The sequence below is a fragment of the Cyanistes caeruleus genome, chromosome Z (genome assembly GCF_971803275.1).
Source record: "Cyanistes caeruleus chromosome Z, bCyaCae1.hap1.1, whole genome shotgun sequence".
Taxonomy (NCBI): Eukaryota; Metazoa; Chordata; class Aves; order Passeriformes; family Paridae; genus Cyanistes; species Cyanistes caeruleus.
The window spans coordinates 55,487,373-55,513,317 of NC_141732.1; the positions used below are offsets into that span (position 1 = coordinate 55,487,373).

Below are 25,945 nucleotides of genomic sequence, written 5' to 3' on the forward strand. Positions count from 1 at the left end.
ATGGCAATCCAGCATAGCTGGCTTGCTCCAGTGACAGAAAGCCTACACAAATAGTTTAGATACATAAGCTTTTTGAATAGCTAAATGTATGGAAGATGAATATCAACACACATTTTGATTCTGGTAACGCTCTAATTAATTGTCACTAATAAGTTCTGTGATATCATTAGCACATACGTCAGACTTGTAACTGAAGATGGTTTACACTTGCGATAGGATTAATAACAGTAGAAACTGAGAATCACACAAGCTTCAAAACTATGAAATTAATAAAATCCCAACAAAAATGAGACAAAGCCATGCAAAAAATATTTCAAAGGAAGATTGTGTTTTATGATGAATTCAGAAAAAATATGGGGCACAAGTTTTTAGTTCAAAGAAAAGATCTGTAAATATAAGACCATACAACTAAGGATGTAAGCATTAGTAAGCATTGGTAAGCATTTTCTTACCTTCATATTTCTTCTGCTTTATAAAGCAATCCAACAAAATATTGAATGTAAAATTATCTGGAAAAATTCCATACTGAACCTGAAGAAAAGAAGGAAAAAAAAAGTTCAGTGTGCAAATGTGCTGTTCAAGGCACAGTGCTGCAGATACCAGAAAGAGCAGAACCACGACACTGCACACTGATGCAATGTACAGTCAAGCATCAAAAGAGATTAGCATGGCTCCTGTAATCCTCCAGCTTCTGATGCACTGGATTTACTTTAGCATTTGATCTGAGCCTTTTGGACCAGGAATGGCACTGCCTATTACATTATGCCTCCCCTGCATTTAACATGTTTTGGACACCAACACTGTTTTAAACCAAAAAGCTTTCTGAGAAAAGAGAGGATTTAAAAGCTATAAAAAGGTCGCTAAAATTCAGGTGCACCAGTAATTTTTATTTTGATGAAGAAATCTGATCTTAAAATGACAGTCTACAGGACCTGGCTGCAACAGGAGTTCCTGTCAAGCCACACTTGAATCAAAAAGCTGATCAGATACACTCATGTATATTTGGTAAAACTTACCTTGTTTTGTATTGTGTATAAGGCTTTATCTTGAGCGCCATATTTTAAGCACTGTCTGATCCAGCTGTGAATGGTCCAGTCTCTCAAGTACCAGGAATTTGGGCTATGCCGAAACCTAAAGATGGAAAAAAGGTCTGGTGACATCTGATAGCAATGACTTTGCTATCACAGAAACTAATTCTGTAATCAACCAACTGTGAGTTTCAAAACCTCACCATTCATCAACTCTGTTGTTTCTCCATGTTTCACTTTGCAGTCAATCACTGCTCTCTAAAGAGCTCCAGGCAGCCCTTTCAAGTAAGAGAAACAAAACTTTGACACATTATTAGTATGTACAAAGAGTAATCTGACCTTTTCACAAATGCGTAATATTTAAACTTCCTACTTTCCAGAAAGCCTACTGCTTTTTTCCTGAGAATAAGAATACTAAAAAATAACAGTTTGGTATATTTATGAAGATTGGTATAAATACTGTAGTATTTTTTTACCTTGTCCTTGTGATTGTGTAAGATTGTATTTTATTTTGTGTTGTATTGTAACATTTTGATGTATAATATTGCTGTTCTTGTCAAAGAGCTACAACTGATGACATCAGCAAGTATCAGAATTACATCAAAGTACAACTGCATCTGAAACTTTGAAGCTTGTGTAATCTGGTGCCTCTCACCCTCTCTAAATCATGCCAGTTAACTCACCAGTTAAGAATTAATTATGCCTCAGCACAGGTCATCCCTGGGCCGCTGCATGCTCCATTTGCCTTAGAAATACTTCACCAGTGAGGCATACCTCATGCATGGGGAAACTGCTGAAAAGCCTTTCCCTGCCCCTCTGCGCTGATTTAATCTATTCTGAGACACCTCATGCCATGACTTCAGCAGTCGTCCAAGGCAACCCACTCCAGTGCTCAAACAGTTTGTAAAATTAAATACTTCTAATTCCATTTCATCCTTATTCAGCCACATGCACCTCACTCCATATTTGAAGAAATGGTGACAAAAAGCACATGCAACTTCAGCTTTGGCACACATTCAAACATCAGTTAAAAGTTCAGTGGTAGGAGCTGTTGTCTTGGTCCTGAGCTGAATTTCACACCCCCATGTGAAGAGATGCATACAGTCTTTCTCAACTCAAACGAAAACTGATCTTAGTCCCTAGCACAGAAGTGACTGCCACTTTCTGTAAAGAACACCAACAACTGAGCTGGGTTCATCTGCAGATGCTTGCAGCCCCAAGGCAAGCTGCAGCACCATTTAGAGGCAGGGTTGACTCTTCCATCTGAGTGAGCATGCTTTCCAGAACGTTTATCAGACTAATGTGGCCACCAACCCTCTTTCCCCCTCAGTGAATTTCTTGTCTATCACTGAGGGCTACACAGATGACCAAGCCTGGAAAAGCATGGCAGCCTAGAGAGCCTTCAGAATGAAGAAGATAGCCATGCCAAAAGTGGAGCTAAACAACTACAGAATCTAAATATATGTATTTATAAGTGGCATATGAAACCTCCCCATTAAATCACAATTTAATAGGAAAAGAAAAGCCTGCTTTGAATATTAAATTACAAGCATCCATTCTGTTGCTATAATTGCTTTCCATTTTCTTCTCTCAGAATTTCAAATACTGAGAGTAGCAAGAAAGTGTATCTGCTTTCATTAAAGTCCTGTGTCATGGACAAATGTTTTCAGGCATTATCAACTACAGGAATTTGGATTTAATCATATTTTGATGAAAAAATTATCTAATTGCTACAGACTCTTTCACCAGCCATTTAAGAAGGGTAAAGGTGGAACACCAGCACGCAGCAATAATGCTGCCAACGTCTTTTAAAGCTTCATTAAATGGTTAAAATAGTTTCACAAGTGGAAAACAACAGTCCTGTCTTTCAAAAAGCATGATGCTGATGCTCTCAAATACTCAGGCTTTCTACTGACACAATCTTTGCAAATGAAAAGCAAGTACTCAAAAAACAACAACAAAAAATCCCAACCAGCTGTTTTTCATGAATTTGAAAATTCAACTTTTTTCACAGCTCAATTTATTCTCTTGAGTACAGCACAGTGAGAGAGAGCACTCCAATACTTACTGCACCTTGGGACTGCTAAAGCATACTGTAATGAAAGCTTCTAGGATTCAAATATTGGACTTGGACAGCAGAAGGCCTAACAGGGATGCGATATGGCCTAGAAACAGAATGAAGCTGATCCTCAATCAACACTCATTGCTGGAATCCATATGCACAAAATCCAGAGGCACGTTATAAAAACTTGCAAAAAAACCAGAGCACTTGTAAAAAAAGCACATCAGCTTTTACAGGGCTGGGACTGATTTTTGCGTGTGTGTGTGTGTGTGTGTGTATAACAACCACAGGATCTTTCAGATATAATTACTGTATGTAACATACGTATATTATAGTTATATGTAATATAACTATTAAGATTTATATGCTGATCTTTATGCTCAGATCAGGTCTTGCCTGCCCTAGGTGCTATGTAAATGGAAAACAAACAGTTTCTCAAGGACGTAATTTTCTAGTTAATTCTAACAATTAATTATAAATCAGTTGCATGGGAATGAAGAGAGGGGACTGGTGCAGGAATGCAATATATATATGCATGTACAAGATCCCTCAACACTAGACATTTCCGCTAATCCATGATGTGGTAGGAGAATTGGAAGTGAAACAACTACACTGCAATCTTCAATTGTTTCTGATCCATAGAAGAGAAACCAACAGGGTATGTGTTTTTTTAAAGTTAACATACACAAATCAACCAAATGTTGTGGCAGGCACTTGTATTTGAAATAGAATCAGGAAAAAGAGGAGGCTGCTCATCATTTTGACAAGCATTAACATCCTCCTCCTTCTCTTTGTCCACCAAACAGGATATAATTAAGCAAGGCAATATGTTCAAAGACAGATGAAAAGACAGAAGGAAGTTAAAACTACAGAAAACAGAGGATTCGGAATGAATTAAATAAAGGAAGCCTTTAGCAACTGCTACGTATTTAATGGAAGGTTATCTCGCAGATGCCTGGTGCTGAAACTAATTTTTCTGGGAACTAATAAAAACCTGAGAAGCCCAAGATTCCTATCAGAAAAGACAAGAAGCAACTGTAATAGTATTAGAGAAGCTCTCTATTGGTACACTTTAATGTTAATGGCTAAAGAATCAATATGGTCATCCTTCCAGTCATTGAACTGAGAACATCTGCCTCCACAGGGAATAAAAACAGAAATATCTGTAATACAGGGAGATCCTGAAATATTAAGGTCACTGAATCTAACAGCACACAACGCAATACTCTATAATTCTCTTTACTTTTAAAATTCAGTCCAATTATGCAGTCCACAAACTTTATTTTCACTAACAGTTACTTTGTACTTGCAAATTGATAACAACTTGGAAGAGATACAAGGAGTGTACAGCCTCAGTACAACGTAACCAGAACATTTTCACCCAAGCTAGTACACTCTCTTGCTCACAAATAGGCCAGCACACTGGGCTACACTGTCAGTTTACTAAGTCCCTGCATAAAGCCCTACTTCTCATTATTTTCAACAGCGCTGGGGTATTCATGCTGTGTGAAAGAAACCAAACAATAAAGAAGTTTAACAGATGCTGAGAGTGCTTCATGTACTACTACAGCAAGCATGACTTACTTATACTAGTGCCCTCACACACTGCAGAAAAGCTGAATTCCTGCTCTACTCATTTATTTCAGTCTTGCAATTTTTTGTGCCATCAAATGGTGATGCACTGTATCTGCTTTCACACACCCTGTCTTCTGAACAGAAGTAATGCAGCAAACCTGACAGCAAACAGAACCAATCCTTGATGGTCTGCATTCTTTTCTCTATGTTGATAAAGGGGGTTTCATTGCTTTAGGGACAGCCATAAATGAGAAAGATGGTGAATGAAGATTTGTGGCATTACAGAAAAGAAAGTGCACACAGAAGTAGAAGTAACATACCATGAGGAAGAGCTCTGCTCTTCCTGGTAATATACAGGGAAAGCCAGCTCGGCATATCAGTTTGCATTCTTTGTTGATCACAAGTTCCATTTTGTACTCTGTGGCTTTCTTAAAGGCTAGTCCAATTCCTGGTACTCCCATAAGCTATCCTTGTGCAAGACACTATTTTTATTCTTCTCCATTCTCCCCTGATCTGTGAAACAGAGAGACCCTTCCTTTCTCCACCTTGACCTGACCTAATGAGAAAGCATCTAGTAATGATCCACACATTCGACACTGCCTATTTCTCTTCTTTTAGAACTAGAGAGAAACCTGTGCCTGCACATACTTTTAACAGGAAGGGAAAGTGCCAGATATCTTCTCATCCACTTAAAATTCTATGAAGTCCCAGCACAAAATGTAAAGAGACTTAAAATTAATAAATATAGTAGGAAATATCTCTACAAACCAGGAAGAAGCCATCTCAGTGGAATAAATCCAAAGCAGCTCCACATTTTATACGAGTCATACAGGGCTGAGAAGCATCTCAGCAATGCCATGTTTTCTTCTTCCCAGGCACATTTTTTCAGCTCCAGTGCATAATGATCAAATGGATTCCAGGCAGGCTTAGCTTGGAAACTGGAAGGCTGTCACCCAAAACTCTCCTTTGTTTGTCATTTCAAGCCACAACCCTTAGGGAAAATCATCTACATTTTAAATGGACCCAGAGGCATTGCTCATACATCAGTGTCAAAGAAAACAATCCTGGAAAAGCAATCATTATCAACAGAAATTTCCTTTTAAATATGAACAGAACTTTATTTTTCCATCTCTTCTTTGCCTGACACTTTTGCCTCTACCTTTTTTGTAAAAATCCCTTTAAAATTTCATGTGCAAACTTAGCAGTCCTATAGGAAATACCTCGCGCATTAACTGCCTACACTCAAAAACAGAGGGAATACATCGCTTTTGTGTTTAGTAATGAACTCAAGGAGTATGTGCACTATAAGAAATCAATTACCCAAAGCAGTAATAGGACAGGTTAAAAAATTAGACATGACAACTGTAACACAGCATAGTCTAAGGATAAGGCAGAATCTTACACAAGCAGAAAACTGGTTTGCAGACTCCCTGAAAAAAACCCCACATTTAGCCCCTATTGTATTTTCATTTTTATTGACTTTCCCCCATCTTTTATTTTGAACTAATTTAACTTGATTGCTGAAATTATTTCTTCTAAATTAAGCTCTCTCCACCTCCACATGAATTTGTATTTCATGGACAACGTTTTTTGTTCAAGATTTGCTCTTATACTACTGATGCATGTCTGGTCTGGATCATGGTCCCAAAACAGACCTAAATGATCAGATATGGAGAAATTCTAGTACAGAAGCACAGTCAAACATCAAGGCTGAGCAGGAGACTACGGATATTTTTAGTATTATGTCTTGTTTCATGTTTTACCACATTCAGCTTTTAGTTCAGTTCACTTCAATGTTGCAAGTTCATCTTTTTCTTAACCCTTAAGCTTAGTACTAAGACTAGATTTGGAAATGGAGATATTTTAGCTAGAAATCATTACACATTTATTTAGGAAAACTCAGGCTATCACCTGGGTAATCTCTCTTTTCCGACAACTTAAGGGAAAAAATCCACTATTCAGCAGTTTCAGGGTAGCTATTATAACTACATTCATGCCGAGAAAGCTCAGCTTCACAAAGTCTTTTTCTAACAATAACTATCACAACAACATTCACCATATAGCAGGTAGGATGCAGTTTATTCTTCACTGACCCAGCTATTTTGACAGTTTTTACCTGAGTAACAAATTCTCAAATTTTTCTCAAGAAAAAACTGAATTTCTGATACAACAATCATTTCTGTCAATTGTTGTCAGCCTCTTATCACTAAACACTCTTCCTCCTTTTGATGAATTTAAGGCACCTTCAAGAGTAAAGCTTAAGAAACAAGCCTTATTACATTAAAAGAAAAACCAGCATGATCAAAGAGTTGCAAAATACTAGATAAATTTTATAAATTTCAAAATAATGTATTAATGGACAGTTTACTACAGCATGAAAGAAATGCTTTGCTCATACATAAATAGACATAAGAGTCATCACAAAAGAAATAGCATTACAACAGGTAAGGAGTCTATGGCAAAGTTTGAAGCAATTTATTGGTGCTCCTGGTATTGCAAGATTTTAAACAACTACTGGTATTCCTGAATTTATCATTTATCAATCCTTCCATCCAGAGGCAGTCAACATAACAGAACTGCAGTAGAGTTGCTCTTCCAACCTCCTGCCACCAGGTTACACCAAGCAGCCTTGAGCCCCCTAGAAATACTTGCAAAGCACAAAGCAGCAATCTTTCAGAAAACCTGATAGGCTCACCTCAAATGCCTCATAATTAGCTCAGACTGAAAAAGTAAAGCCAAGGCTCAAACAACATACACTCAGCACACTCGTTGTCCCTGGGAAAACTCTTTGAGGCTGCTAAATATGTGTCTTAAAATGCTCCTCTAGCCATGTAGATTCAAAGTACTTCAGAATTATGCACTCCCTGGCAGAACTCCAACGGAAGTTCAGTTCTAAGAAGAAAGTGAACTAGTCTGTGTCAGTTTGGCTGAACATGCTCTGTATGCTTAACCTAAAATAGGGTGACATAAGTCGCAGGCCTTACCTAGTTAGAAACAAAAGACATTAACATTTGAAAATCCAGTATCAACACAATTCCTTGTTCTAGGTTAAAAGGAAGGTCACCCAGCTCTCTAGAAATGGACATTTGGGGATCCTCAGCATGACTTGCAGGTGAAAGAACATTGCTATCAAGAAAAGATGGTGATGCCTGCTACAGTTTCATGAAGAAAGTAAATTTATCACATTCAGTTTTATTTCAAATGCAAAGCAACCCCCCTTTTTGACTTAACAAAATGCTGAGGTGAACTGCAATGAAGGAAACCAAATAAACAGGTTTTTGAATACAGTACTTGTACTTTTCTTCTCTTCCCAGGATAATAGTTACCCACCACCCTTCACTTCTCCCAGTCCTTTTAAAAAATTACAATCAGGAAAAACACAGCTTTCATCTCACACACATGAAGAATCTATACTATTTTCACCATAAAGATGACATTCACTCAAAAAGCAACAATTAAAAAGAAAAGGTTGTGTCATAATAATAACAATAATAAAAAGCCAAAATATTGACTGCAAAAGACAAAGCTCTCTGTGACAAATACTTCTGGACTTACCATTGAGATGATTGATTTTGAATATAAATGTCACTAATACTGTATACAAAGTACCACAGGCTGAGAAAATACATAAGGAATGAGAAAATGAACTGTTGCTATAGTGATATGTAAGATTCTCTCAAGTGCCTTTTCTTGTCCCCATGCAACCATAATAAAGTCTAATTTAAAACCAACTCTTCCACTAATTATATCTTTTTCAGCATCCTGGCATACAAAAACAGACAAATTAAGAACCATACAAGATACTGCATTTCTTGCTTCAGGGAATATTTTTTTAATCTCATCAATTTCAAAGTGCATCAGGATAAAACTTTTTGTTTCAAAGCTCAACAAAGGGTCAGTTCTGCTGGATTCTTTTACTTGGATCTCTGAAAACCGTAAAAAAAGGTACAGATGAGTAAAGCATTGATTTGATTGTTACCATTTTACTAACTCAGCTACGCCTATCATTACTTCAACAAATTAACTTGTCTGAAAGCTAGTACACAAATTATCAGCTCATTTCTCAAGATGAAAAAGAAATGTTTGCAAAACTCCGCAGTTTCTAGTTACTGTTACCACGTTTGTACCGTGTTCACTTTGCCAAGTGACTGCCCGCTAAAAGGCTGCCAGAAAGTCAATTTCCAGCAGAAAGGTAGTTCCCAATTAGCTGTATTTCAAAAGTAAGTTTAAAATCTTTTGTGTACCAAATAGTACTTATGTCATGGACTTTCTTCAACCACAGATAACTTTTTGTCATTTGAGCGACTAAATTGTTTTAAAGCTTATTAGGCTTATTTTTTTTAAAAAAAAAAAAATACTGCAGATGTTTTAAAGAACTTCCATCTCTTAGCTACCAACTACTGCAGGGATGTCACAGTGAAGGTTGCTTTCCAGTAACCATTAACCCAGCTGGACAGAAATGTAGCAGCAGGGGCTTTCCATGCAGACAAAACAGTGACTCTAAGTTCTGTGACAGCTCAGTGTCAGAGGGAAGTGCATCACACATTAAGGTGTTTCTGCCTTTTAGCACTAAGCCTAAACTATGACAGAATACCCCTTCCACACCACATTTAATAGGTATGCTTCATGTGTATGCATAAAAAGTGCTGTCAAGAAAAGCAAATAATGACTTCTTGATTTTATGTCAGGAAAAAAAAGCTCAGCCTTTAACTAGACATTGATATTATTGTATTTGCAAACAGCAACTTTTTAATAATTGCTAATGTAAGTGTAAATTCAACCTGGGGTAAAGCTAACAGGATTTTGTTAGAGACCTACTTCCTAAGAGCTGCAGTCTACATTGTAACCATGTTGCATTTTCCATTTATTTGACTCAAATTCTTTATGGGTCACGAAATAGCTCCCAGAAATACATCACACATTAGCTTCAAACTACTGTAACATTACACCAACTGACATAACCCTTGACACTTTTCGGTTTGATCACAATTGAACTTGCACAGATCATAAATGATGTACTCTTGTCTTGAGTATGTCAAAGGTTGCAATACAGAAGTGCACCAGCCAAACCATTTATTCTGCAGAGTTACTCAGTTTTACACTACATGGAATCAGAGCATGGAAGAGGTGTTGGGAAGACAATATGCTTCAGGAATACAAACACTGAATGGATCTCAGTAACCAATTTAAGCAGAAGAGTCAAACCTTGCATTTGCTGTCAAACACTTAACAAATTGGATTTGCACAGTCCAGGTTTCACCTTTTCAGATTTGCTGCCAGAGGCATACAACCCAAGTTAGCCTAATTTTGACCTAAAATCTGTGCTCTTTAAATTTTTCACTGCTACAGTCTGATGTCCTTGTCTATTGCTCTCCTTCTGCACCTCCCTGAGTGAAGGGGAGGCAGACAAGAAGGCTTTCATATTAAATGTAACTAATGAAAAAGAGGACAAAAGCCCTGCAACCTGCAGTTTCAGCCACAGCCACTGTCAAAAAGGCAACCATTTCCAAAAGGTTGGCCATTGATGAATAGGCAGATCTTGGCTACCAGACATTAGTTATTCTGCTTACTTTCAATGCCATATCTCAACAAGTAAAGCTTACTGGTATTTTTTATTTCCAACCACAAATTTTCCCAATAAAAATACTTTTAGTAATGAGTAACAAGAAATACTCAAGTCCTTTACATGTTTTTAACTGTTTTCTAACCACAGTACCCAAACACAGTACTTCTGAGGCATATAGTTAGCACACCTCTTAGTATATCTAATGTCTGAGACCAGTAAGACTGAAATGTCTTTTGCCCCACTGCGTATGTCAATCCCAAGGAACAAGAAGTGCATCAAGGATAAACATAGCAAACCAGACTCAAGCATTTTGTAAGGCAGTTTGAAATTTGTGGGTTCTTATCAGATATATGATTGTTTTAGTCTTATTCTTTTAAGAAAAACACTGTGCCATCAGATTGGTTATTTAGAGACAGCAGGTACCTCTCTTCAAGTACTGCATGTACTGTAGGACAAATGCTCCCTTGCGTAGGTAGCTGAAAGCTGCACAGTAAAATGAGGTCATGCTACCCAAAACAGGCAGAGGATTTCATAATGCAAAAAGGTATTTTGTAGTTTCTCCCCTTTTGAGACAGGAACATATCCAAGATTGCTAGTTATAAATATAGTGATCACAGCACCAAGCGTGCCAGAGTCCAGTACACATTTGGACAATGCTCTCTAGCACACAGTGTGATTCTTGGAATGTCCTGTGAAGAGCCAGGAGTTGGGTTCACAAGCCTGATTGGTCCCTTCAAACTCAGCATATTCTATGATAACTCACTAACACTTGGTTCTGCTAATGATTGGCCCACAATAGAAGGCCAGGATGACTTGCTACTTTGCCCTTTTACAGCAGCTTACTCAGACCTTGTATTCAGGCTCCAAACTGACATTTACAGCACCACTTCCCCAAGACATGCTATAGAGCCCTTTTCCATGTCATGTTACCCACTGCACAGGAGAACAGAAGAGACAGAAGAGCAGGAGAAACACTACAGCTATCTGCATTGATGTACTGCATGCCCTTCAGTCTGGCTTTATTTCTTCAATGCATCATGACTTTCGAAACAACAATACAGTAGTATCTTACATAAGATGAACTTGCTGCTTTATGACTTAATCTGGGCAAGAAAAACTGCCAAGTCATCACTGTAGGACAGTAACTTCAATGAAGACAAAAAAAAAAATAAATCCTTTTGCTGCTGAAGTGGACTGTACCACTCCTGCTTCACATGCTCTGCTGTCATGCTCTCAGTAGCTACTGCACCTCGTCCAACCCCAGTCAGACATACAAGCAACCAGTCTGGTTTGTTGACTTTGGAACAGTTGTCTTGTAGACAAGGGGAAAGGAGATGGTGTCCATTTCATACCCAGCTGTCTGCTGCCAGAGGCCATCTATTTAGTGTGTAGCTCAATTTAGTCCAGTTCAGCTCAGTCCCTAGTGGAACTTCAAAGAAAGGAGTATTTTTCCCCTTTTTTAAATCAAAACAGTATAGTATAGTTACAGAGGAGAGACTAGAATAACTATCAGCATAAAGGGGATCATCATAAAGTTGACTCTGGTGATTAAAGGCAGCTTTATATCCACACCAATTCTTGAGAAGAGATACTACTCATAAAGGTGAAAATCTGCATGCAAATCCAGATGCCAAAATTTGTGTGCTTTCAGCTTGAAAAGTTCTAGTCTGAAGGGAGGGAGGTGGAGGGGGTGGGAAATAACCAAAATCCCCATTCACTTTTCAGCATGAGAAAGGAATTATTACTGGGTCTACGTTTACAGCTGCATGTACAGGCATTTCTATAAGCTGCTCTCTTGTGCATCTCTTTTCTAATTTTAACAGTAATTCCAAGAAAGCATTCTTTGTTGCTGCTTAAATGCTCCGTAAACCAGATCCTGGGTCTAATCCTCAACCCAGCTGAAAGAGAAAACACAGTTTCTCCAAGCTACCAGGGACATGTCTCAATCAGCTGAAGACCTGGCACACCACACATGCACATGATCATTAATTAGATGAAAGCTGAGAGGCAGGGACAACCCCAGCACCTTTCAAGAATGTGCAGTCCAGCATCCCACAGGGATTTATCAGTGGTGAAGATGGAAACCAATTGTTGAAGGCAGCCATAGTGTTATTTCTGAAATGACTAACTCCACGTTTAATTGAGTCCTCAGGCTTTCAAACTGATGTAGCAAAGGGGAGACATAGCGGCAGCTGAAAAGCCTAGGGACATTATTCTTCAGGGACAGCCACATCAGGACTTTAGGAAATAGGTAAGAGGGAAAAATCAGCTGACAAGAGAGGCTTGGACTTTTATCTAAGCTTTTTCCAAACCCGTATTGTTCTTCCATTCCACAATGCCCTCCACAACAAAATACAAAATAAAGGTAAGGAAGGGACTATTCAGGGATTAGTCAACCTAATTAGGAATCAAGGATTTAGCAAATAAATCCCAGAAACAGAAAGAAGTAACAGAAACAATGGCAGAAGAACAGTTGCAGGTAGCTCAGCAGAATGCTTAGTACAGAGAGGCACAGAAAATGCATTTGGACTCATTCCAGCAGACAATATAGATACATTATCTGGAGCATGCAGTTTTAAAAATAGCTATTAAAGCAGCATTTGAACAACAAAAAATCCCCCAACCAATCAAGCAAACAGCCAACCAAGCAACCAACACAGCAACCAACCAACAAAAAATTAAGTACCCTGAATGACTGTTTTGTTTTTTTATTTTGCTACAGAGCATCTTATATTCAGCAATTTGCACCTTAACTTCCCTTTTCTGCTAAACAATGAGTAATAACCATGACCTTTGTTTATCTACTCATTCAATACTCCTAGATTCAATTACAGCAAAGCACTGTTTTGTGGGTCTGTGTGCAATCAAGCTTCTGCCCTTAGGGAGAAAACTTTTTCACAGGCACAAATGTATATGCAGAAATAAGCCGATACACAAGCTAAATAAATGTACCTACTTACTTTCATTTTTGTTCTGCACTCAAGTCTTTTTGGACACTTCTGAAGATGGAATTATTTAGAAAAAAATGGAGCCATTGGAATAGACTAACATAATAGACTTCCCAAATTTATTACTGGGGCTATAAAGAAATCTAGTCTGTTGGAAATAATTTTCTAGATGTTTTGATAAGTGAATGTTGTTGTAACATTTTCAGTCATACAAAAGCATAAACATATTTAAGTTTTTTTAATAAAAAGGCAGCTACTTGAGAATTAACATGCCAAATAATTTACAAGATAAAGAAAGATTTACATGCTAATGTAAACCTACCTCCTCCCCATAATAATAGTAATTTTCCTTTGGTTATAAAACCATTTTGCTAAAATGGAGTATAACAGAACAAAGTAAGAAAAGATCTATAACTGTGGTGCATCACTCCACCTCTTAACACGGTCATCTTAAATGTTCTTTCTATCTCCAAAGGCTTTCACTTTCTGGAACTGGTATCCCTGCACACTGTGCAGCAATGTGCATCAAAACCATAGAGTCTGAGCACAATAGATTGTACTGGATCCACTCTACTGTATCGTATTACTGAGTTGAACATCTTCACTGTTACCAACAAAGCACAGAACACTTTTCCTGACTGTGAAGTCCAGTTAGATGGTGTAGTCCCTTTTTTATGTATTTGATCAGACCACACTCATCTTAAAAGCCTGTGAAATAAATCAAGATTTTATGTAACAATGATTTAAAACTTAAGATTATATGGACTTCTCATTACATATAGCAAAATGAAAGGATGCCCTCACTGAATTACTGCAAAGCCTTGTATTTCATATGCTGGCTGAGGTGTGACAGGAAAAAATATCTTAATGTCTTTGTCCTTCTCACCATCGGTCTACCCTGCAAACTAGCACATGACTTGCCATCATTCAACCATACTGGCAGTTTTCTTAACAAGAGTGGTGCAGAATAGGAATTTTCAGGCAGGAATGTTAGAAATACTTTGGTCCCAGGCCTGTTTCCATGCAACCTGCAAGAGCATATACTGTTACCATGGCAGAAAACCAAAAATGTCATGACACTGCTTGTATAGCTCTTACCAGCACTCACATTAGTCTCCTGAAAAAATCTTTCCTCCAGCATTGTAAAGGAAAAAAAAAAAGAATATAGGAAACCAGATAGCTATCACTTCCCATGTTAAATTACCATGTGATATGCCCAGGCATGTTTCAAAACATTTCACATTCTTACTGGCTGTCCAGTCCCACTTTCTTATAAGCCTTCCTTTAGTTACAAGTCAGAGAAAACAATTTTAAGAAAAAATACAAAGCAAATCCTGGTAAGAGGGCCAACTTTACAGCATGTACCTTTAGCCCAAGATGCATTTTCAACACAACAGATGCCGCAAGCTATGCAACTCCTATTTCCCAGATGGAGGACATTTGGAAGCTGATACTATTTACTGCATATCTTCACTCTCCAGCTCCTAACCTAATTTTTTCCATAATAAAATTAACACAAGACAGACTCTAAATACTCATCCTGTTCTTAAAAATTGATTTCCAATAAAATTATTGTTCTCATCAGAAGCTCATCCACAACTGTTTGCAGAGTCCATTTAAGCCAGGAACGTCTTGATTCACCCCTTGGAAAATTCACCCACCTTTAATGACAACAAACTAACATCTCAACTTACCTCAAAAACTACCTTTATTCTTTCTTTTACTGATTACAGTAAAAGAATCTTGGTCACTGACTTTCGTAAGACCTTTTCTGCTTGGTCTGGAAACCTTTTTACTTTTTACTTGGCCCTCTGTTTATGACATTTAAACTGTACAGCATTTTGAATATACTGGCTGCAGTAGCACAAAAACTTTAATTTCACAAAGTACGGGATAAACACTCTCCCATTTTTAGCCGATTTTATTATTTCATATGTGCTGTGTAAGAATGGATGAAGTTAAAATGGACTAATACTTTCATTTGAATGGCTACCTCACAACCCAGTGCTACTCAGCACTACAATTTTGTAAATTAAAGCTAATCAAAAAATCAACATAATTCCTATTTGAAAGAAATAAATCAGCTCACATGCCCTGCAAATAAAAATCAGTACCAAATGTATTTGTTTCCCCAAGAAACATATATTGTACAGCTAGTTTTACAAGCAGCATAAAACAAACTAGAGAAAGTTACTAGTTAAGCAACTGCAAACAGAATTTTTAATAACTATTGCCCTTTCTACAGCTGCAGACATAATATACTCCTTACTCTTCTATGTTGTATTTATTTCAGCTCAAAAATGAGTAATACGTGACTCAAAACAGCAGGAATGCATATTTACCACATCTAAATTAAAACAGGAATAAAAACTAGCGCCTACAAATACAAAAATCCTGACATACTGAGAATCTTATCTAACCAAATAAAAATAAGATTTCCTAAATTGCTACTCTAAATAGAAAACATGTTCTAAATGTCTTCTATGTTATATTTAATATAATTAATATTTGCAGAAAAGTAATACTTCCATTTAAGGCTCCTTCTCAAAGCCAGCTGTCCACGTCAGGAAAAATAGCATTTTGGTAAACATTTACTTCTTATTTTAAAAGAAAATCAGATATATAAAACAAAGCTGCAAAGAAATACCTGTAAACCATAGAAGTATCTAGACAAGACTGTCTCTTTGCTCAGTAAGAAGATGGATCCCAATTGAGTACAATCCTTCCAAAGAAATGAAACTGGTTTAAAGAACGTGTTTCCTGCTGCCATAAAACAGCAATAAGGCTTTCTTTAAAAATATAGTTTAAATTATAAAGATGAAACATTATTAAAATGTTTTATTTGAATTAAGGTTTCTTGCTCGCTGATCTAAACTAAGACAAAGTCAACAGTTCAAATAATGCTAATTCTAATCAACCTACCTGCAATAAGACAGCTCTGGTCTACAGCATGCCAAGATTATTCCATAACAAGCTGATAGTAATGAGTAGTTCATAGTTATTTTTTCTACTGCATGTATTTTGATTCAAGAAGGAAGTACTTACTTGCACCACCTAGAAGAATGATTTAGGTTGATGGATACAATAACCACAAAATTAACAGTTCCTAAGGAAGGGACCATGGCAGCTCTAGTAATGGTTGCAAGCCAAATGAAAATTCATGGGTTTATGCTGGTAGCTGCCACTTTCAACATAACTGAAAGAGATAAGATTACTGTAGCATTTAACACTATTTAGGAAAGCTAAAGGACAAGGGGCTCAATAAAAACATTAACTTCATATGCTTTTTTCTTCTGTTTACATGGAACTGGAGACTGTCTTTGACTGCCGTTGCTGCTCGGGGGCTGTAGCAGAACCAGGAATTCCTTGCAGGGGAAGCCAGATGGAGTTAATTCTCCAGTATATCTTTACAATTATTAGTCATATTAATCATTCACTAAAGCTAGCAAAGGAACAGATCATCATGGTTATTTTAAATTCTGAAGCTTTTAAGAGGTTTTAGTCTGTCCTGGCTATTTGCATTCATACAAAAGCACATACAAATGCTCTCTACATTTTTGGCTGCATTTAACCTCTGTCAGGACTTTCAGTATTTCCAAAACATAATGCAAGATCTGCTTCCTGACAGGCTTTTTGATGATGCAAGGGTTCACGAAACAACTTCTGGAATGCCACTGGATATAGCAAAATTGACCTTTAAGGATAAGTATGGGACAAACTCTGAGACAAAACTGTCCCTTCTCCTTCAACATATGGAGCCGAGATTTGGTCACACTGTACTTTAGACTATTTCCATTAGAAGCTACTAGACAGAAAGCTTTGAGCTGTTGGCAAGGAAGATGGTGGGTGAAAGATATGGAAATTCTGCTAATACTCTTTTCTTCCAAGAACTGTAATGAAAGCCCATCTTTCAATACTAAATGAAAAATGTATCCATATGGAGTGTGGATCAAGTAATTTCTGTCAATTTCTAAATCTGACTGGCTTTGTCTTTCTATTGACTCCAGAAATATAGTGGATGAGTAGGAGGACAGATTACCCCCAATACTGATACTGCATTCTGTTTGTAGAAGAAACCTTCTTTTCCTCTTGTTTTAAATATAAAGCTTTTAAAATCCAAATGCTTATCCTTCTAGCACTGGCAACACACACACACACAAAAAAATTAGCATCAATGAAAAGCCTTCCAACTTTTTGTGCTTTTACAAGCCATGCCTAGAAAATTCTTGACCAGTTTCTGCCAAGTTTAAAGAAAACTACATATACAAAAGGACAGATGAACTATGAAAAGCAGACGACTAAAAAGGCTTGTATTATAGATAAAGATCCTTCTGAATGCTCTTCAATGTTTTATCTTTATTGATGGTTCTTCCACACTTCACAGCATGTTACACTGAGCACACTGAAATTTTGATGTGGTTACAGGATAAGGCTTGCTGAGATTTGGCTCTGGGTTCTGAAACGTAGTTACTAATGTTTTTTTCCAAAGATTCCGACAGTTCAGCCTGTGACAAACCACGGACAGACAAACACAACAGAGAAACTGTGAAAGATGAGAGGGAAAGTAAGAACGTGTGCCCCTCTGTGCAGAAATGAGTGAATGGTGGAGCCAGAAGCACAGTGAAGTCTCTACATCCAGAACACCTACATCTGACAGCACTGGCTTGGATAGTGACCAATATTTCTTCACATAAAGCAGCATCACACACTGGCAACCATAGTGAACAGCACTAAACACTCGTATTTCTGTCATTCACATGAAAATAAGTAAATATTCCAATGAGGTACAGCTCTCTGGTGTTTCCCTTCCTTGTGCCCCCCTACCTCCTGAAGAGCTGCCCAAATCTTTTGCAAATGAACTTATTTTAGAACACTCAGCCTAGGCAGATGTCTGAACCGGTAAAATATACCATTCCGCCAACAAAGTATATTTTTCTCTTCAGATGCTTCCACCACTTCTCAATATAATTTCAAAATATAACTGCTGCATAGCTTGAATAACATGCAGCTTTTTCTGACCCATTTATTTTTGTACCTTTTTTTTTCAACACATATACTTCTCTGGAAGCATTGAAAACCAAGATTTGATTAGTTAATGACATCTATTTCACCTAAAGCCTTAAGAGAATGCAAATATCTCAAAGAAAGAATTAAATATGTTATAGGACTGTGTCTACATCTCTTCTACTTGTGCCAGAACAGGTTAATGGTATTCATTATTTCTGTAGATTTACATACAGAAACGAAGTACCATGCTACTGAGAATGAATGCCAGGCAAATATCATTCAGAAATACTTTTTTTGTTGGTCCATTGTGAAAATTTATTATAAACTATACTTTAGAGTAACTACATTCTCAGACACTAAGCTGTTTGACTGGTATAAAAGTAGAAGTGCAATTCCTGCACCCACAGAACAGACATGCAAATATAGAGAGTGCAGGTGGAACTTACTTTGCATGTAATGTTGCCCTAAGCAATGACACACAGGTATCAGTAGGGAAAAGTACAATTTAATATGTACAGAGATCACAGCCCCAAAGTGATTTAAAGGTTGGAATCAGGCCTCAAACCTGTAACTTACTACCATCCAAATTAAACAATTCTATGATTTTATAAAATATAGTACATTTAAGAATAACTTCTAATAATTTGCTATTGTCCTGTTTTGCAATTATCAAAGTATTGACTATGGACCCAAGATAATAAGTCTTGAAGTCTGCAGAAACATCCCTGTTTTGAAAAAAAAATTGCCAATCACAGAAAGGTAATAGGAAGATCTAGTCAGATTGTGCAAGAATTTGCAGACATGCACATACAAACACACATTCTCCAGACATTGTGTATACTTTTTTCTACATGGTGGGTCACGGGTTTAATGCAATTAAAAATTCTCTTGAGGAATCTCAACATAAAAAAAACTTCACCAATTCTTTTCACACTCATTGAAAAATCTTTGTTGGCATAAAACCTACATAAAAAATCAGCAGTTACCTCATCACAAAACCTCTCTTCATTATGCTAATGTTTCAATCATATGAAAAACACCCTGATGTGTGAAATAGTGACATCTCAGTGAGACAGGACAAAGTACAGCGAACTACAGATCTTTGATCTGGCTCAAAGTGCTCTGCATTCTGATGAGAATTTTTGTTGGGATCCTAGGAGATGAAAAGATTTTTTAGAAGCCTGACAGTTAACAAAGGGGGGGAGGTATTCAGAAGAGAACAAAAAGAGGAGCACTGAAAGCACATGACATCATGCCTCAAACTGGCCTTTACCATCTTACTGACATGTTCCACAATGTAGCATAGCAGTTTCCACACAGCTATTCTTGAGAGCTCAAGATCCTCTGTGGAGACAATATGGCTGGAGATCCACTGATTTAAAAGGATGGAAAATTGACACAGGTCTAAATATAGCACATATATTTTATTTGGGATCCTAAATGCATTATGGTAGTGCTCCAGAATACTACTTCTTGAAACTATGTTCTGCCTCACATTATAGATGGAAAGTCTCCAATCTACAATGCTAACAATTTTAGGATCTGTCACTCCCATCTCCGGGAAAACCCCACACTGAAAGCATGGAAATGCCATTACTTCCTTCTGATTCTTCCCACAGGCAGTTTGCATTTTGTACCAGAAACAACTTCCAACCTTGTAGGGGCCTTGGAACTGATTACCCTTCCCCTAGGTTGCCAGAGAGGTATTAAATTCCCTTCTTTATACTCTACAAGCAGCTAAGGGGAAAACCACTGGACTTTGAGAGCATTCTGATTAATTATGTTCGGGCAAATGCACATATAGTCAACTTATCAGGCCATGTACACAACATTTGTTTGCAACGGACTGTATACCTCAGAAGACACGAAACATAAGAAACAGACATAAAACCAGTTTTTCTCTGATACTGCCTTTCTCCTATTCAGAAGTTTCATCTCCTTAAATAAAAGAAAAATTATACTTGGAAAAATTATACTAAGGCAGAAAAAGAGAGATTTCTTGTCAAAGCTTCTCTGCTTCTTAATTTTCCCTCCCTACTCCCCTCATTTCATGGTGTGGCCATTTATACGGGACACATATTTTTTCTGTCAAACATCCTCACAGCTGGAAAGACCTACCTTTATAAAAATGGCTTTCATTTTATTTCCAGCCAAATGTAAAACATAAAGACCAACTAGAGGGTCTTGCAAATACCCACACCTCCTATATCCCAAAGCTAGAACACTTATTTTCGCTTGAAAGAGAAAATGCTGTTATAACTAGGATTTTTACATGAATTACAGACCCCTCTACACTGTTTCACTACCTGCATACAGGCCAATTTTGAGAATAGTTTCATGGATCAATGTTGGAATGAAGTCTCCTTGAAAACTGATATCACCAAAAGATAGCATTTTGCAACACCAAAACAAAGCAGCATCACAGGGACACACAGAAAAAAAATTCCAGCCAGAGCATGTCTGACAAGCCATGTGACAGATCAATACTTTTCTATTTTCTTCATATGGACAACTAAAATCTGTATGAATGACAAATGATAATACTTGATATGCACACAGGTATACTCTCACCAGCCATACTGGAATTTTATCTTAGGAAAATAGTAAATAATCATGATTGGTTTTGAACTGTAGCTCTCTCTACTAGAATATGTTCTTAATGATAGTAATCCTGTGTTTTTACCTGAGGTACTAACCAGGCATATATTAAGACTATGAAGGATATTTGCATGTCAGAAATCCCCGTAATATTCTCTTCCTCTTACAATGAATCATTTTTTATGTTTCTAACCTTTATTCACTATTTCTGAACTTTTTTCAAGAAGAAAGAACCTGTAAAATACATTACAGACACCTCACTATCTGGATTTTATCGTACCATTTTGAGACTTAGAAACTACCCCACTTTCCTCTGCATGTCAGGGAAGTCAAAGGTTTCTTGGAATCCCTGACCCTGGAGGGCCTGACTCCATCAGAGAGGACTTAAGGACATGTGGCATAACGTAACGCATACAAAAACGTTACTAAAAGGTATGAGAGAGCTTGCATTAAACTGGCTTTACCTTCTTATGTTTTCATCTCTGCTCTTGCAGGATGGAAAACTGATTTCTGACCACTGATTCTGCAAAGACTAGTGAAATCTTGATCAAAAGTAATGAAATTCCACTAAGCTCACCTCTGTGAGAGATTCTTCTTCCCACTTTAATTTTTAAACTACAGGATATTGCTTGTATTAACCCATTCCTATTGTTTCCATCTTGAAGTTCTGAGGTTTGGATACTGTCCCACTAGTACTACAGAATCAGGGACATCTGAAGTCCAATGCAGTCACATACTGTGCATATACTTAACCAGCTATCCAGAAAACACCTTAACTAAAAAAACCAAATCATTTCTATTTACAAATAACAACCTTGGATTATTTGTAAGGATATTGTCTCATGCACATTAACAGGATGATGTTACTGTCTCCATCATAAAACTTACTTTTCAAAATGTGTGCACAATTGTCATGAAAGAACTAATTTATTCTAGTGATCAGCAACAACTGCTACCCTCTTAGAAGTCAATATTGAGAAGTACTGACATGAAGCAAGCAAGCATTCAAACTGACACTACTGGTCAGTCAGATACTACAGGTACACTGTATACTTCAATCAACACAAAAATAGTTGCTGAAAACCCTAAGAACCCATGCATAAAGTGAACTACACAACTTATCTGGGAAACATAAAAGTACAAGGGGATAATATATTTCATGCAGCCTTGACTTGATCATTACCACAGGATGCCCATTTTCATTCTTCTGTGTTCTAAGTAAACAAGCTTCCTTGAGTCCCACACTTAGACATCCAAATATCACCTAGCAAATTAAGACAAATAATGACTCAGAGAAGAAAAAAAGTATCAGAAGGAAAAACTGTGAACAAACATGACTCCTCCTAATTTCAGCATCTCTAACAAAAACCACAGCTGGAGGCTGCACTAGCTGCTAGTTCAGTATCTCATATAAACGTGCTTGACAGGAGACAACGCCAGAGAAGGGCAGCCATAACCATGGAGAAGTTGGCAAGAAAGCCCTTGACTGTGAATTGCAAGACAAGTAGATGTGCATACTTCGCAAGAGGGAAACCAAAGCCAGGAAGCTGGAAAGCATCTGTCTTCAAAGAACAAGACTTTGTGGTATTTACTCGTGTGACTCAAAGTTTGTGCTGGGGGCAAAAGATGCTTACTTGTAAAGGTAGTATTCAGCTTGATCCACTTCTTCTCGTGAAGAAATGTTGTCAACGAACTGATTAAAAGATAAGAAATAAAAGCTTAAAAAGGGAACACTCACATGAAGCATATTAGAAGAAAATGCAGTGACAAAATACATTTGTCTGGCATATTTAGATGTCTGACAGTACAGTAATTCTTCACATCTTTGCTTGCTCCTAATTCTGGTTTCTTGTAGACTGTCAAAACTCAAATCTTTTTAAACGGAGACAACTCCCTTCCTTAATTCTGAGAAACTTTATGCATCTTGAAAGCCATCTGAGAATTAAACACCTATAGCTCAATATCCTGTATTTTCGCCACTCCTCTATATCTTTTGCTCTTTAATCATACCCTTTATTCTATGCATATATTCAGTTACTTACATTTTTTGCCACAATTTTGAGTCTTTGACATTGAGCAATATCTCATTGCTTTTTCCAGTAAATACTCTTTTCCCTATAGTTTGCCTTTTGTGCCTATTCATACTATATATTCAGAAGCACAAGGACAGAAATTTCGTATTTCACTATACTTACAAATAATAGTAAGAAAAAAATCATCCCTCCCCATGCTCAACTGTCCTCTCATTTACAATCCTGTCTTCTCACACAATTCCCAGAGCTACCAATTACTTAAATACAAACCAAGTTTTCAGTCAGACTTTGTCTTATGGTAACAGTGAATCCTGTTTTCCTGTATGTTTTACTAACATAAGCAAAAAGGTGATGGAATACTCCAGCATCTTTATAATATAATACCTTTAGTTCAGAATAAACAAACATGTTCTCAGAGTCAGTACTTCTCTTTACCTTAGGCCTAAGCTGAAAATAATAATTTCAGCTGACTGGTATTTGGTCTCCCATTTCTTCTCTTTGCATGCTGTATACCTACAGATCCCATCTTCTGAGCATGACAACAGCACATCTGCGTGCTTTCTTTACATTTCAGAAAATAATAATCTGATGTTAGCTCCAGGTATTGGAAAGCAGGGCTGTTTAACAATCTGAAAATGCCATTTCTCCAGGGAGGTCAGCCCAAGGCAGGAAAAGAATAAATCTGATTCATAAAAAGGAGAGGAACACCCTCATAGACACTGTCTCAGAAGCAATGGTCAAGAATGCTTGATCTGTATAAATGCTTCCTCTTGTAACCAAACATTCTGTGTAACAGAATTTTGTGTTCTCTTGTAACACAAAAGCATTCTGCGACTCCTCAGTTGGTGGTGCAAATTATCCTATTTAGTGGTATTACTAATTAGGGATATTACTGAGATAACTAATCTTCTCTGGATAATTTTGAAGACTGTTTATTAGTTTGTTGTTTTGTTTTTTAAACAAATGATGTATTTATTCTCATTCTTCATTACAGTCATTTATACATGGAATTTAAAAACACATATCTCTGCTTTTGCTGCCCTTTTCCAGATTAACCCATCCAGAGGATGGAACTGGTTACTAATGCCAGTAAAAATAATGGCTTTGCTTAACCCATGTCAGCATTTGCTCTGCCTCAGTCTGCTGCAACAAAAGAAATCTATAAAAGCAAAATATGTCCACCTCTGCCTCACTCTGAAAGAAGCCTGGAACTGGAGGAAGACAGACAGTGTAAGTGTACTAATTCAATGCATTCCCTTAGTAGGCTGGATTCTTACACAGTGCCTGAAGAGGTTTTAAAACTCTCACAGAGACAGAAACCATAGGAAGGCATGACAGAAACATACTAGGGAAATACATAACCCAGTGACAGTGAGGCCTGATTTTAAAAAAAAATCTGTTTTGAAGACCCTATGGTCTGGGTACTAACTAATGAGTACAAAGTATCAATAAAACATCTTTACACAGCAAGCTAATAGTATAACAAGACATTTACAATCCTGGAACTTCTAACAGAGGTGGTATCATTTATTGCCTCTCAGCTCACTTGACTACACAAGCATTCCACATTCACTTCTACCAGTTTTTAAGTGGGATTTATTTCCTTACCCGAGCTACTGTCAAAGAGCTGACAGGCAGTTTTCTTTCATAGGTTCTGTCCATTAAGTAGGCTAAGTCAGCTGGAGAAAGCAAAAAAAGCACATGTTTAATCAACTAAGAACAACAAGAAAATCTGCAGAGCTATCATATAACCTACAATAGAACCTATGTCCATGAAATCAAATTCTTAACATCCCATTTTAAAATTGTATGAAAACAGTACTTTCAATTATTGTTGAACACTTTAACAGAAAATGAAACACGAGAAAGTTTTCACCATGATGATCCTAACTTACTAGAAAAAAAGGGTAAAAAAACCTACTCTCTAAAGTGCTGGATGAAATTAGTATAACTAATATAAATCATCTAAAACAAAAAATTAGCAGATGTCCTTACAATTCCCACTTGCTTTTAAGCCTAGCTTATGCTGGACAGTGCTTTAGGCATGGATTTTTATTTTATGGTAAAACAATGAGACACAGAAACATGTGGTACCGTACTGATAAACCTTAGAGTCACAAACAGCAATTCAAAGAATTCCTGTTAATCAAATGGGGCACTGTGCCAGTAACTAAGTAGCTTTATAGCATTCTGGTTCAGCAGTCATATAACAATATTAATCTGACCATGCAGGAACTTAAACTTCTTACTGTAGAACAGGTAGCCAACCATTGCATTTAATGAATTAACTGGAGCTTAAATGAATTTAATTTGGAGTTTTACCTTTGTACTGTTCCTGGAAAATAAAGATTACCCAGGAAGAGTAAGCTGCTCAACACATGCTTAATGTTATCTATTTGACCATGAATGGATGATATCAAATCTATAAGCTTTAAAGACTTCAGTCATACTCTTTCTTGCTATTCTCCTCCATCCCGAGGACCAGAAATCTAACACATTCCCTCTGTAACATTTAGAACTCCCTTCCTCCTTTGCAACTGTTACTCTGTGAGTCACTCCTTTGACGCCTCTCACTATGGCAGGCTGGCCATCCCTGGCGAGCTGATGGGTTGGCTCAATTTACAATCAATTTTCCGAAAAGGTCAACCTGCCTCCACACCTGTCAGTGAAATGGGAGGTAAGCAGAAACTGCAGCACTACATCAGAACAGACTCATCCTTCTACTCTTGCAAAGTTGTCAGGGGCAGGAAACAGCTCTGCATGAGTAACATGCTCTATCTCTGAGGGATGATGTCAACAAAACAAGTGACATCACATTTTATTACTTAAAAAACACATGTACCACAGTGAACACTGGAAAGTACAGTTTTAACAGAACAAATGGCATTCCTTGCTACTCTAACCTTATAAGTAATCTGTCAAATGTACAGTACATGGATGAAGTTTTCAGTAAAATGATAGAGCCCTGACTTAGAATAAAAACATCTGACTCCTGTACAATGCTGCTGTCTGCCACATAGCAAGTACTCCTTGTTTACATAACAACTCTCCTCCTGAGAAGTCTTCAAAAAACAAAATGAGCATTTATCCTCTGGCTAAGGGAAGGCAAACTTTTCATGACCATGAGA

The 25,945-nt window shown here is 37.3% G+C and overlaps 1 protein-coding gene across 1 annotated transcript in view; it reads right to left on the bottom strand.

Moving 5' to 3' along the window:
* Positions 1-25,945, bottom strand: part of MRPS27 (mitochondrial ribosomal protein S27) — a 45,326-nt gene that overhangs the window by 10,951 nt on the left and 8,430 nt on the right. Inside the window, exons 3-6 of the mRNA XM_023943508.2 lie at positions 24,426-24,496; positions 22,419-22,477; positions 1,017-1,131; positions 453-531 (exon numbers count right to left, since the gene is read on the bottom strand). Coding sequence (XP_023799276.1) covers positions 453-531; positions 1,017-1,131; positions 22,419-22,477; positions 24,426-24,496 — 324 coding nt within the window. The remainder of the gene's footprint in view (positions 1-452; positions 532-1,016; positions 1,132-22,418; positions 22,478-24,425; positions 24,497-25,945) is intronic.